We start from the raw sequence: 14,974 nt of genomic DNA on the forward strand, positions 1-14,974 counted from the left end.
AAAGGACCTGAGAAAATACTGGAAGAGATTATAATTGAAAACTTCCCTAACATGGGAAAGGAAATAGCTACCCAAGTCCAGGAGGCGCAGAGAGTCCCAGGAAGGATAAACCCAAGGAGAAACACGCCAAGACATATAGTAGTCAAACTGACAAAAATTAAAGACAGAGAAAAGTTATTAAAAGCAACAAGGGAAACACAATACATAACATACAAGGGAACTCCCATAAGGTTAACAGCTGATTTCTCAGCAGAAACTCTGCAAGCCAGAAGGGAGTGGCATGATATATTTCAAGTGATGAAAGGGAAGAACCTACAACCAAGAATACTCTACCCAGCAAGGATCTCATTCAGATTTGAGGGAGAAATCAAAAGCTTTACAGACAAGCAACAGCTAAGAGAATTCAGCACCACCAAACCAGCCTTACAACAAATGTGAAAGGAACTTCTCTAAGCAGGAAACATAAGAGAAGAAAAGGACCTACAAAAACAAACCCAAAACAATTAAGAAAATGGTAATAGGGACATACATATCAATAATTACCTTGAATGTAAATGGACTAAATGCATCAACCAAAAGACACAGACTGGCTAAATGGATACAAAAACAAGACCCATATATATGCTGTCTACAAGAGACCCACTTCAGACCTAGGGACACATACAGACGGAAAGTGAGGGGATGGAAAAAGATATTCCATGCAAATGAAAATCAAAAGAAAGCTGGAGTAGCAATACTCATATCAGATAAAATAGACTTTAAAATAAAAAATGTTACAAGAGACAAGAAAGAACATTACGTAAAGATCAATGGATCCATCCAAGAAGAGGAGATAACAATTATAAATATATATGCACCCAATATAGGAACACCTCAATACATAAGGCAAATGCTAACAACTATGAAAGAGAAAATGCAAGACAGAAATAGAGACACAGATGTAGAGAACAAACATATGGACACCAAGTGGGGAAAGCGGGGAGGGTTGCGGGGGAATGAATTGGGAGGTTGGGATACCAAATTGTACGCTCTAAATATATGCTGTTTATTGTCTGTTAACTGTATCTCAATAAAAGTTCTTAAAAAAAAAATCTTCCAACAAACAAAAAAAAAAAAGAAGAAGAATGTGTGGGGAAAGGAGTTGCATATTATTTTTTACATGTGAAAAATGAAACAGGTGAACCAAAGAGAAGATTATATTAGATCCACTCATAAATATTCACTAGTCTTTTTCCTTTTTCTGGGCACACAGGATGCTACAGACTGAATGTCTTCAAAATTCATATTTTCAGATTTTATCCCCAATAAGATGAAATTTGGAGGTGCGGCTTTGGGGGTGATTATGTCATGAGGGTGGAGCCCATATAAATGGGATTAGAGCCCTTATGAAAGAAACCTTCTGGGAATTCCCTGGCAGTCCAGTGGTTAGGACTCTGCCTTTCACTGCTGGGGCCCAGCTTCAATCCCTGGTTGGGGAACTAAGATCCTGCAAGCTGTGCGGCCCCCCCCCACCAAAAAAAAAAAAGAGAGAGAGAGAGACCTCCTTTGCCCTTTCCACCATGTGAGGACACAGCAAAAAGATGGCAGTCTATGAACTAGGAAGCAGGCCCTTACCAGACACCAAATCTGCTGATCTTGGACTTCACAGCCCCTACAACTGTGAGAAATAAATTTCTGTTGTTTATAAGCCACCAATTCTATAGCATTTTGTTATAGCAGCTGGATGAGACTAAGACACAGATTGATGGCATTTTCCAGGCCCCTTGCTGTCAGGTTGGAGCCATCCACATAAGCCACTTCTACAACTACCCCTTAAAAATATCCCATGTGATCCTTCAATCCTCTCTTCCATTTCTTTGGCAACCATAGAGGCCACAGTTGAAGATAATGGCATCACAAGATGAAAGCAGCCTTCATGGAAGATTGGCCCAGGAAAGCTGTCAATCCACATGAGACTAATGTGAGAGAAAAATACACGGCAGAGTCTCCAATGTTAAATGCCTATAAGGAGAGTTCTAGTTCATATTCACACATTCATTCATTCAACTGACTGTTCTCTACCAAGCCCTCCTGATAGGGAATATGATAAACTAAATACAGTCCTTGACCTCAAGGAAGTTATAGTCTGGTTGAAAAGAAGGAGAATTTCTAAAACAGTGAAATAATGGTTCTGATAGAAGTTCAAGGTTCTATGGATCACATAGAAGGAGCACCAAACCATCTTTTTATTGGGGGGAATTGGCCAGAAAATGTAGGCACAAGGTAGGCTAGTAAGACACAAAAAAAATTTCTGGAGGAAGTATATTGTGTAAGACAGTGGTTTTCAAGGTTTCTTTCTGACTCTGTATGCTGACAATATATTCTCACCAGCTAACACCTATAATAATATTCTGTGATTTTAATTCAACTGGAAATTATTAATCTAAATTGAAACTTGATAGATAAACTGTATTTAGCCAGGCAAAGACAGGGAACTTTTATTTGGAGGTGGGGGGAAGTAGAGTGATTCATGCCCTGGGAATAACATGTATAAAAAACTTCACAGATTGGAGAAAATATGCAACTCAGCCTATTGAAAATTCACATGATTGGGAGTAATGAGTTTGAGGAGGGGTGATAAAAATCAGGCTATGCAGGCAAAAAGAAGCCTAATTATGAAGGTCCTTATATGCCAGATTAAGAAGTTCAATTTTATCTGAAGGATAATAAGGGGGCCTTAGAGTATTAAACATGATCCACTCTGAATTTTAGCAAGATCACTCTGATAAAGTGTAGATGGAAAATGAACAGGAGGGGGACAAAACTAAATGGAAGAAAACCTGAGGAGGCTGTTACATTATTCCAGATTAAGAGAAGATGGCCTAAAAATAAAGTGATAATTCTCAGAGTAAACTAAAGAAAGAGAGGACCACAGATGAAACTATGCTGGTCCCACTGATACAACCATTCTCGAAGGTTCATTAGATAATTGTAAGTAATTTTTTTTAGCTCTGTTATGATTTCAGTAATCAAAAAAAAAAACCCCAAAAGTTGTCTAACCTTTTTTTTCTTCATGAAATACAAAAGCATATATAATGCAAAACTACGCTTATATTCCTATATATTTCCAATCACTGAAAATCTGGTAACTTAAATGAAAGAAGAAAATTTCATTTACTTATTCTTTTTTATCCCTTATCCATTCAGGACACAAAACTAGCATTTAGTCATGACACAACGCTGGAAGGACAAAAAACCAGAAGATGAGGTACCCAGATCCTTTTTCAGAAGGAGGGGCACTTCTATAGCAAGTAATATTAACAGGCCCACATTTAGTCTGCTTATTTAAAAAAAAAAAAAAAAATCACAGAGTTGTAAATAACTTCCTTATGTAACCAAAAGCAACCTTCCAAAAATGCAAGAATGCTGTCTACAGATGGGGGGATACTCTTTCTGATGACTGCACAACCTCTAGTTTGAAGAGCAGAGTACAAAGAGCAGCACTGGATCAAGAATAATAACCTTCACGCTACAATTCACATACTGTGAGTCCCTGAAGAAGTAACATTAAGTCAATACATGTTACCCTTTGATACACAAATTTATGTTATTCTTTATAGCTGTTACATAGATAGTTGATCCATTTATATCCTAAATCTTCAAACTATCAATAAAAACAGAGTGTTATTAGAGAAAATATATAATAGCTCCTAGTGATTATCACATCCTTTTCTAACTGTCCATATGGGTCTGTTCAATAATCTATTTTAGAACGCTGTTGTTAATCAGCATTAAACTAGTACTAGTCTATAGTTTCCAGGACCATATTCCTCCCTGAAATCACCTTTGAATTAAAAAACAAACAGTACAACATTTGTTATATTCTGTTTCAAGTACTTCCCTGTGATTTTTCAGATGATCAACACTGGGTTGGCAGTCATATTTGTAAGGTTAGGTCTATGGGACAAAACTTTTGTGAGGCTAGAGGATTCGAACTCATTTGAAATAACTTAGGTACCTGCTTCTAAATGTGGAAATAAAACATTTTTAATTGATATGGTATCCTTTATAGTTTGAAGATTACTCTCCTTTATCGATAAGACAAAAAGAAATCAGGGGTTGAGTGCAGTCGTTCTCTCTTTGCCACTTGTTCCGTCCTTTTCTTCTGCATGCCAAAACCACAAATTTTAAGGTCCTTTTCATTGTTCTCAATCACTAATATTTCCCAAGCTTTACTCCTTTTCCATGTTTTAGCCTAGAGTACATTATGGTTGTAAGCAGGTACCACCTCTTTTGTCTACAGTATTATTAATTTCTTTTTAAATATAAAAGGCACATATGCTTATATTTTTAGAAATCAAAACCATACAGGTATCTATAAAATAAAATACAAAAGACCTTATTCTGTCCCCCAGACCTCCATGATTTCAGTATGAAGTTTGGGGTATATTCTTCTAAAAATTTTTCCTGTGCATATATGTCCTTTTAAAGCTTGAGTTCAAAGAGCACCCTGATAGCGATAAAGGAGTTTTTTTTAAGTGCTTCCAGTTTGCCAGGAACAGTCTTGATTTATACCTCCTATCCTAAAACCGAGTTTGGTTAGTGCCCCCTTTCACTCTTCAAAAGAGTTCTAGTTTGGACAATAATATAAGCTGTTTCCAGAGTAGCTGAAAAAGATGAAGACTAGGGTAAAAAGGTGAGTGATGACCATAGAGAGATGTAAGCAACTTTGGCTCTTAGTTTGGCTCTGTGATTAATGGGTGCCAAATAGACAAATATAGAATCTAAGAAAATATAGAATGCATATTAACTGTTAAAAATAATTAGAATAAGAAGAGTAAATGTCAGAACTAATTTTCACAGATATGATCTAAAACTTGAGTGGCAAGAATGGTCCTGTCCCAAGCCTGCATGCCTAGAACCTGTGCTGCACAAGAGAAGCCACCACAATGAGAAGCCTGTGCAGCCAACTAAGAGTAGCCTCCGCTCACTGCAACTAGAGAAAGCCCACCCATAGCAACAAAGACCCAATGCAGCAAATAAATAAATAAATAAATAAATAAATAAATAAATAAATAAATTTATGGGAAAAAAAATCTTGGCTTTATTCAAGATATGGGAACAACCTAAATGTCCATCGACAGATGAATGGATAAAGAATATATCACACACACACAAACACACACAATGGAATACTACTCAGCCATTAAAAAGAATGAAATAATGCCATTTGCAGCAATATGGGCCTAAAGATTATCATACTAAGTGATGTAAGTCAGAAAGAGAAAGATAAATGCCCCATAATATCATTTATATGTGGAATCTAAAACATGATACAAATGAACTTATCTATGAAACAGAAACCGACTCACAGACATAAAGAATGGACTTGTGGTTGCCAAGGGTGGGGGGGTGGGGTGGGGGAGGGATGGATTGGGAGTTTGGGATTAGCAGATGCAAAATATTATATATATGTATAACTGAATCACTTTGCTGTACACCAGAAACTAACACCACATTGTGTACCAACTATACCTCAATAAAATACATTTTTAAAAAATCATGGCTTTATTTATCACCATCAGCTTGGGACAAGACCATTCTTTCCACTCAAGTTTTAGATCATATCTGTGAAAATTAGTTTTACTCCTCAACAGCTGACATTTACTCTTCTTATTCTAATTATTTTTAACAGTTAATATGCATTCTATATTTTCTTAGATTCTATATTTGTCTATTTGGCACCCATTAATCACAGAGCCAAACTAAGACCAAAGTTGCTTACATCTCCCCTGCAATCCAGAGACTATATTCTGAACCATACTCTAAATTATATTCCCCTGCTCTAAATCAACTCAGTGCCAGATACCTAGTGATAGCTTCTATACCCCAAAACCCTCTGGAATTAAACTAACCAATCCTAAATAAACAATTATCCTACCTTACCTTTCCTCACCTTGCCTTCAATTAAGACTGTGGCCTATGCATTCCCCTAGGATTTTCCTATGCATCTCTGCCTCCTGAATGACACTGGTGCTTCTCCTATGACCGTCTGTGGCATGCTATATCTCTCATTTCTAAGAGAACTGTAACATTAAACTTTTTTTTTTAACAGCACTGACCTCTTCGTGTTGTCATTCAACCACCTTTATAAATTAAGACCCAGGTACAAATCAATTTAAAAAAAAAAAAAAAAGATGCTACATGACATCACCATTTACAGTCAGCAGAAAAATTGTGGTTTTTAAAAAAATTTTTTTATTTTTATTTTTTGGCCACACCATGTAGTTTGTGGTATCTTAGTTCCTGACCAGGGATCGAACCCAGGTCCCCAGCAGTGGAAGCGCAGAGTCCTAACCACTGGACCACCAAAGAATTCCCAGAAAATTTGTTTTTAAAGCACTTTAATTTCTCACCTCTCTCTGAAGTAACAATCAGGTTTTGCACATCATGTTATAGAAACTGAATAGAATGGCAAGGAAATGAAGCAGAGAGGAAAAAATGACTCACCAGCTGGTCAGTTTCACAATTCCCATTACCTTAAATAGGTAAGGAATAACTAACAACAATACTCATTTCAACAGTATGTCAACACTTACATAAGTCTTTTGAAACTATGACTAGACCTTTGTCTTACTACATTAAAAACTCAATGACATAATCTTCCTTGGTTCATTTAGTGTCTGTAATTCAGCTATTTGTTCTTATAGTGTATATCTTAGATACACTGCTGGGGATGATTTTTAACCCTACCACTTCCCTGATTATTAATGTTCCACCAGGGATAGGGGATGATATTTTAAATGTTTCAAATGTTCGTTTGACCAACTACTTATGCCTTCCTAGTTTTATACTTAAGTGAGAGGGCTACACGAATAATAGAAAAGGAATCACCAGTATGCACTTCTCAACATAAAGTAAAATATTAAAAAATATATTAAAGGACTTCACTATTTAAATGGAAGCTGGTATCTATCCTTCACTGATGTAAAGAATACATCTAGTATCTGAAAAACATATCTACTTTCAAAATTCAAAGTTTTATAGGTTGGATTTTCATAGAGAGGTAAACATGTACCAATCTAGATTCTCTCTTAATATAAAATGCAAGAGGCTCATTCAGGATAGCAAATTGAATCAGTGTATCTAATTTCAGAAAAAGAAGCTCAAGTCAAAAGGAAAAGATTCTTTAACATAAAGGTATCTTACGGGAATGATTACTATTGCCTTCCTTTTTTAAAAGCTAAGGGTCAAAAAACACTTAGAAAGACAAAAAAACAAAAACAAAACCCAAAAACAAAAAAGAATACATGGCAAGGCAATAAAATCTACATCACTTGGGGACATTTAAAATGATTTTATTTGTTAAATATTTTAAAAAATTAAGAATTCAACCTATTCTAGAGGATCTCATCAAGAATTAGCTAGCAGTCAAATTATACTTTGTTCAACTACTACTACTTTAAAAAAAATTAAGTTGGGGAAATATAGGTAAAGATAAAACCAGATTTTCTCACAGAAATGGTAATACACTGTTTGGTAAATACGAGGGTGAGTCAAAAACTATCCACACTCTGGTTATATTAAAACTTCTGTAAATTCTACAGCCAGAGTGCGGATAATTTTTGACTCACCTGCGTAGATGTCCTCTTTTATTTTCTAACAACTGTAAAAATAGCCATTGCTTTTTTTAAAAATAAATTTATTTATTTACTTTATTGGCTGTGTTGGGTCTTTTTTGCTGTGCACGGGCTTTCTTTAGTTGCGGTGAGTGGGGGCTACTCTTCATTGTGGTGCACAGGCTCCTCATTGCCATGGCTTCTCTTGTTGCGGAGCATGGGCTCTAGGCACATGGGCTTCAGCAGTTGCAGCACATGGGCACAATAGTTGTGGCTCAGGATTCTAAAGCACAGGCTCAATAGTTGTGGCGCACGGGCTTAGTCACTCCGCGGCATGTGGGATCTTCCTGGAGCAGGGATCGAACCCGTGTCTCCTGCATTGGCAGGCGTATTCTTAACCACTGCGCCACCTAGGAAGCCCTAGCCATTGCTTCTTTTTTAAATGGTATTTCTAAATACAATACTTACTTTGTAATGCTGAATTTTCTAAGCAGATTCCTTGGCATTAAGTTATTAGCAAACTATGAATTTAAGAACACAGAACATTGTTTTCTTAGAAGGAAAGGATTAAGCACTCCTTTCCTTAATTTTATTTTTAATTTTGAATCTGTAGTATAACTGAATAATCTTTAAAATTTCTTAAGATTAGCTTTTCTACAATCAACTTTAAATTGTTAAAGGAAATACTTACTGGTTGCTCTGGTAAATCTTGCTCTTCTTCCATGAGGACCAATATTTCTTTATTACGCTTACGTGACTGGATTGCAAGCGTCTCTCAGCAGTCTTCACAGTCTGTTTAAAAAAGAGGGGGATTCAAAGCTTTATGTACTCTTAAAGCATTATCATTGAGGCCATCAGAGAATAATTTTTTAAATATTTTGCTACCTCAATCTTTCTACGTGAGCTCCAATCTCAAAATCTCAAAACTGCACGTGGCTTTTCAAAACTGACATGCTGCACCAAGTCAGGATAGGTTTACACAATGACTTTTATAATCAAAAGCCAACACGTGGAACCACTTCTGCTGTACTTAAAACATGGTTACTATAGTGCCCAATGCATTAAACACTCTACAACAGCCATGTGCAATTAACTAAAACACAAGTTTTTTAGAATTAGGGTTACCTTAAAAAATTATAAAAACTAGTCTAGCTAGTCAATAAATTACGATAACATCTAACCTGCTTTACTGTGGAACATTACGTAACTGTTAATACACACAGAATCACTTTAAATAGGGCAAACTGGAATACCAAATACTTTCCCAACCATCTGTATACACGTAATCAACTTAAAGGAAAACTCAACTCTTCTGGATCTATTTTAATAATACAAATAAATAAGTAAAGTGAAACCCTGAATTTTAGAAGGAAAATAATCATGCAAAGCTAGGACCCAATTTTATCCTGAAATAACAAGCTCCACTAAATGTACTGCCTCGTCAATTATTTAAGCAAGATCTTTGCCTTCACAGACCCTGCTCTTTCTGTGTTTGTTTTCAAACTAAAAGAGAAAAATAGGACTCGAAGCCCCATATTTACTGGTAAGAACACCTTATTGTGCCCTGCTGCCGAGAGAGACAGAAAGATGTTAGAAAACTAATTACAGAAACTAAAAACTCCATTTCTATTTAACAAAAGTGAAAATGGCACTTCTCCAAAACAGATGTGATTGTTTATGCTTTTAATTAAGGTCACACCTGTTTTCACTTAATTTACCAACCACTGTAATCAACATACAAAGCTAAAGCAAGTATAGAATCTTATTGCAGAAGTAACGAATAAAAAGGGAAATGAAAAACTTCAATTGTACAAATTTACCACCTCTCCACTAATACTACTCTATCTGGGTGCAATACAACACACTTTTAGAGCCACACTCTAGAACAGGAAAAGGAGAGAAAACACGTGGAAGGGATACAATCAGATGCAAAACTGTCCAATTCTGATACAGCTTTCCTCCCTGCCCTGATCTAGAATGTCAAAAGAAAAAAAAGCTCAAAGGTCAGAGGCACTTGATGCTCAATGCACTCACGTGTAGCTCATACACACAACCTCAAAAACTAAGTTCTCATACTACATGACGCAGATAACTAGTGCTGCAGAATTACAGCACACAATAACTAAAGCTCACAGGAGCTATCTTCCCTGTATTTGTTTTGCTCTAATCAGAAGAGCATAACCGATGTGACGTGAAACTGATTCACAACTGTGAAAGATGAAACGTTTTCATGTTTTACCAGCTTATATCTGTTTTAGTTTTAAAATGAAATGTCTTTATGGGATTTTAACAGTGTTGATGTACATAATGTATTGAATACATAGAAGATTTCATCGCAAAAGAAAGAGCAAAATAGGGCCAACTCATTAGAGAAATGTAATGCCTTTAATACATTTGTTAAATTTTTGTGTGACCAGCTCTCATCTAAACAGAATGATATTACACGTTTCACTTAATTGAAGGTTGTTACGGTAAGGACTGCAATCTCTAATTAGTAGATTCTCAGCAATGGAGAGGGAAGGGATATTCTTTCTCACGGAGAAAGGGTTATAAATCTACCCCTGAACAAGAGGAAGGTACGAAAAATTGCGTAAAAGAAAAAAAAAAGCACCCAATAATGTGCTTTAATTTTGCTTTAAACACAAAAACTAATTTATTTTAAAAATATGAACAATGTCAAAGGAGAACACAGATTTAGGTTTTTTATAGATCAAAAGGGGTCATGGATTTTAAAAGATAAGAAATACTACTGTTAATAGTGGGGAAATAAATTTTCAAGCCATATAAAACTAAATGTTAAAATCTTGAATTTTGTTTTTTAGGAATATGGTAATATTACAGTGATTTTATAACAGAAAGGGAACAGCTTTCTATTTTTCTTGCAATAAATTATATAAGTTGCAAGAAAACCTTCTTTAAGGGAAAAATTGGAAGACATTCCTTTCTACCTCTCGTATTTCTTCTTTGAAAATAAGCACCCTTTGTTGTTTCCATCTTAAAAATTACCTTTATCTTCTTCATTTTTCAATTTAGGGAAATAAAAGGGTCACAGATAATTTCTATATTTGGAAAAAAAATTTAAAAATCAAGTAATTGGTCACTGACCACCAATAATTTTGATAATTTTAAAACAGAAAGGCAATCTACAAAGTATGCATATGATTTACTACAGAATTTCTGGGATTCTATTGGCAACATGTGATGTATGTAAAGTTTGTAAACATACATTTTATATATGTTAATAATGACTATAAGTTATGTGATTCCATCACAATATGCATCTAAGATACTACTCTGCATCAATATAGCATCCTCTGTTCCTTCCAATATTTTGTAATGTCAAATACCTGAAATATACTAAGCAAAAAAACGCAAATATTTATCATGTTCCTAGGATTTATCAGTGTGCTAATAAAACTTTTAATATTAAGATCTTACACCACTTTCTACAAGTGGCATATGCTTACAATCCAAAGTCACATTTACTAACCACCAGATGAAAGTGCTATATAACACAGAGAAGGGGCTCCAGTACTGGATGATAAAAAAAGTACAGAGTTACCATACAAATCTTAGTTTTCTCACTTCTGTGTACTCGTTCCAGAGTTTAATTGTGTATCTTTTTTAACCATTAATATAACCTGACATTATTCTACACTCAATGAGATTCATCTTTTGAAATATCCAATAATATAATGGTTTGACAAAGAAGTGCAAAGTGAATTATGAGTAGAGTGTAAATGACTATAATTACAACTTAGTCAAACAGCCAATGAAATAACAAAACACACTCTGAGTTAATTTTTTGTTTTAAATACTTTCAAGGCATTTGGATAATACTGTCTTTTCATAGTTTTCTAGTTTCAATTTCCTCCTGTTGGCTTCTAAATACAGCTGTTTCACCACCTCTTCCGAGAGAGTTTATCAGTATCCTCATGCCTTCATGGGCAGAAATCTGGGAAAACTTGTAACTGGGAACAGAAATAGTACTTCCTGAGACTTCACATTTCCCTACCTGCAAATACTGACAATGGAAAAAACAGGAATTTTGGTTTGTTTCAAAAAGGTCACATAATTTTAAATATTGCGATTTAACACTCATAAATAAAGCAGGATTCTTTTGTAATATGACAGCCATAATTTTTATTTTTAATACTTAAAAATTAGAAGGGAAATAACTTGTAACAAACATTTTATTTCAAAATTCTAATTAAATTCCTACCTCATAACGTGTTTTGTGCCAACTTCAACAAACTATTTACCCTGTAATTATAAATGGCCACAAGCAAGAACTTAGGTTACTTCAATATGTTATTACAACTCTTAAGTATAGGAAGGGGAAATACATATATATATACTGTGTATATACATATTTATTTATATTTTAAAACACAGAATAAAGGTCAAATTGTTTTCAATGAAAACAAAGTACACATCACTCAATTACAACATCACGAGAAGTGTCAAAATAGAGCAGAACAGTCTGATTATAGATCCTAGAAGGGGAACCTGCACATGGCAAAGTGTGCACAGAGATATTCAGAGGTTAACTGGATACCTTTTATACAGTTGTAAGTAGAAAACAGGTAGCTCCTAAATTTGACCACTGACTACACTGTATTTTATACATCTATTTACTACTCCTTTCAAAGCCTTATATATATTTTTACAGCATACCACAGAAAAGGCTACAGAAGTTTCCCTGGGGAAAATGAACAGCATGTTTCCCAAAATTAAATATATCTCAGCAATAACAGTTATAAACAATAGCAGCCTGAAGAAGTTATCAAAAAAGTGGTATATCATCACTTATGATTTTTATTAATATACGGATTACTTTAGAATTTAAAAGAAGTAGGTAATTAGCAAGTGTTTACCGTGGTGTCCTCAAATATAATTATGTCTGCCTTGAAGAATGAAAAATAGCAAAATACCCTCTTCTAGGTGGCTTGAAGAAAACTGCTTCAAGTATTATTATTCAACAATAACTAATCTCTTCTAACGAGGATCTATCAATAAATTCAGAAACTGGTGTCCTAATACCCAAAGTACCAAACATAAAATCCTAACGATATCTCTTCAAAATAAATTCTTATTTATAAACTAAGAGGCCTCATAAAGCAAAGTCAGAAAAGATGTCAGGAAAATGGTTTTGAAACATAAGAAGTAGTGTCAGTGGGGATGATCCTAAACACTAATTTGGGCTTCACAATCTATAGAACACATATAGGAGGTTTCAAACAAGAAGTAAACAGAAGTTTATTCTTACATCTATAAATTTCTTACTTAAAATTAGGCAAAAATAACAAATATCTTGGAGAATAGCAGAGGTAATTAAGGAAGATCTGCTCTATACCAGTCTCTAAAACCAATTATAGTTGGAAGGATAAGAGACCTATCATTTACCAAGCATTTAAAATCCACCAAGTATTTTTATATTCGTTGTCTTACCCAATTTTATCTCTACAACCATTTTAAAACACATTTGGTATCATCCTCATACTATGGACAGGGCAATTGGGATTCCGAGATTTAAACCATCTGCCTGAGAATAATAGCAATCATGTTTCAGGCTAAAGTAGAAATACATTAGATAAAGACAGCAGAGGATAGTGCTGATGGCGTGCAACACTGTGAATGTACTTAGAGCTACCAAACGGTAAACCTAAAAATGGTTAAAATTATTAATTTTGTTATGTATACTTACCACAATGAAAAAAACAACAACCCACAAAAAGGCCCATGAGACTAAAAAGACCAAAATAATGATCAAATCTAAAAAGTGCTCATAAGTAGAGAAAATCATTATTTAAAAAATATTGTTACAAAAACTGAGTATCAGTGAGGAAAAAAACATACATATCCACACCATATACCATGAGTAATTCTAAATAGATGAAGAACTAAGCATTCAAATAATTTTGGATCCCAAAACAGAATCTCTGTGAGAAAAAAATCTGGGGCAATGAAAGAAAGCATAAGCAAAAAATTGACAATGTGGTTACATAAACCATACTTTCATGCAATGAAAAATAACAAATCTAGGATTCAAAGGATATAACAAATGGAAGCAATACCTGCAATGATTATGACAGATAAAGCTTAAGGTCTACAACATAAACCCAACCAACTCAGCATTTACCACACATCTGTTAACGCGGCAAATGATGACGAACATACACATCCATCAAAGGATACAGGCAGTTTAAATAACAACCAAAATCAAATCAGCACTTCGGAAAAAAGAGTCTCACTACTAACTGAATAAATTTTAATATTTTTAAGATACCACTTCACACTTATTAAGCTACCAAAAATAAATCTAAACAATAAAATCTAAAGTTATGTGGGCCATAAAAAGAAAAGAAATATTCAAGCACTGCTGTAAAATTCTATGTATCTTCTCTGCTTAGAGTATAAAAGAGGTCATAAAACTGTCCATGGCCTGTATATTTTTCTTGGATTTCCCACTCCCCCAAATTAAACAGAGGGGTAAAAAGCTAACTCCATTTTAAAAATTAAGTTTCTTGTTCACAGAAATGAAAAATTAGAAACAACCAACATGTGGAGAATGATTTACCTAAGCTGTAATTCTACATTCTATATTAAATGAAACTGTAAACAATTTCAATACAAGCTCATTTAAACAGTGAAAAGAAAAAAAAAAAAAGTAAAATTTTACATTAATTATAGCATAATAATACCTTAAATACAGTTTAATAAAAATCAAAAGCAGATACAAAAGGATACAATGTTGGATGTCTTGGGTTTGCACAATAAAATGTTTAAGTACACTATTTTTAAACTGCTACAAAAATATTCCTCAAGACATTAAGCTGAATTTGGACATAAATTCTACATTCTTGTCCCACTCTTTTTCCTTAGGAAAAAAATTACAACCTTGAGGGAAAAGCAATTTAAATTGCAGTAATTCACTCTTACTCCCAAATTTTAAAGAAGTTCATAACAAAACTACAGCCAGAAAGATTCGTTTAATTTTCTTGCTGTTATCTCTTTCATAAGAAGTCAAGCTAGTCCTTGCACACAAACCCAGGGTTGGTTCATGTTACAGTTCTAATCAAATGTGTTGAAGAGTTAAAGAATTTGATATCAGAAGGCATTTCATGTTTGGTTTTACCCTTTGGACAGAAATTACTCGCTCTGTGAACAGAAGAAAAAATATAACATAAGATGCTACAAGGAATATAGAGCATTAGCCTGTCAGAGGTAATCCTTATTTTATGGTTGAGTAAAGTAAAACCAAAGAGGTGAAGGCACTGCTGCATGGAGTCTACAAGTAGCAGAACCATAGTGGAACCCGAGATTGAACTCCTCTCTGAAGCCTTTTTTTCCCTTCATGAAGAATTGAGCACACC

General features: G+C 34.4%; 1 protein-coding gene across 4 annotated transcripts in view; it reads right to left on the bottom strand.

The window, feature by feature from the left end:
- Positions 1-14,974, bottom strand: part of EYA3 (EYA transcriptional coactivator and phosphatase 3) — a 95,792-nt gene that overhangs the window by 62,311 nt on the left and 18,507 nt on the right. For 2 of the 4 annotated variants that reach the window (XM_057702161.1, XM_057702148.1), the window contains exon 2: positions 8,290-8,390. The exons of 1 other annotated variant lie outside the window; for it this stretch is intronic. In XM_057702161.1, coding sequence (XP_057558144.1) covers positions 8,290-8,322 — 33 coding nt within the window. In that variant the 5' untranslated portion in view covers positions 8,323-8,390. Of the gene's footprint in view, positions 1-6,395; positions 6,442-8,289; positions 8,391-14,974 lie in introns of all 4 variants that reach the window. One more of the 4 variants, XM_057702152.1, reaches the window with a different exon arrangement.

Source organism: Hippopotamus amphibius, chromosome 1, assembly GCF_030028045.1.
Source record: "Hippopotamus amphibius kiboko isolate mHipAmp2 chromosome 1, mHipAmp2.hap2, whole genome shotgun sequence".
NCBI classification, from domain to species: Eukaryota; Metazoa; Chordata; class Mammalia; order Artiodactyla; family Hippopotamidae; genus Hippopotamus; species Hippopotamus amphibius.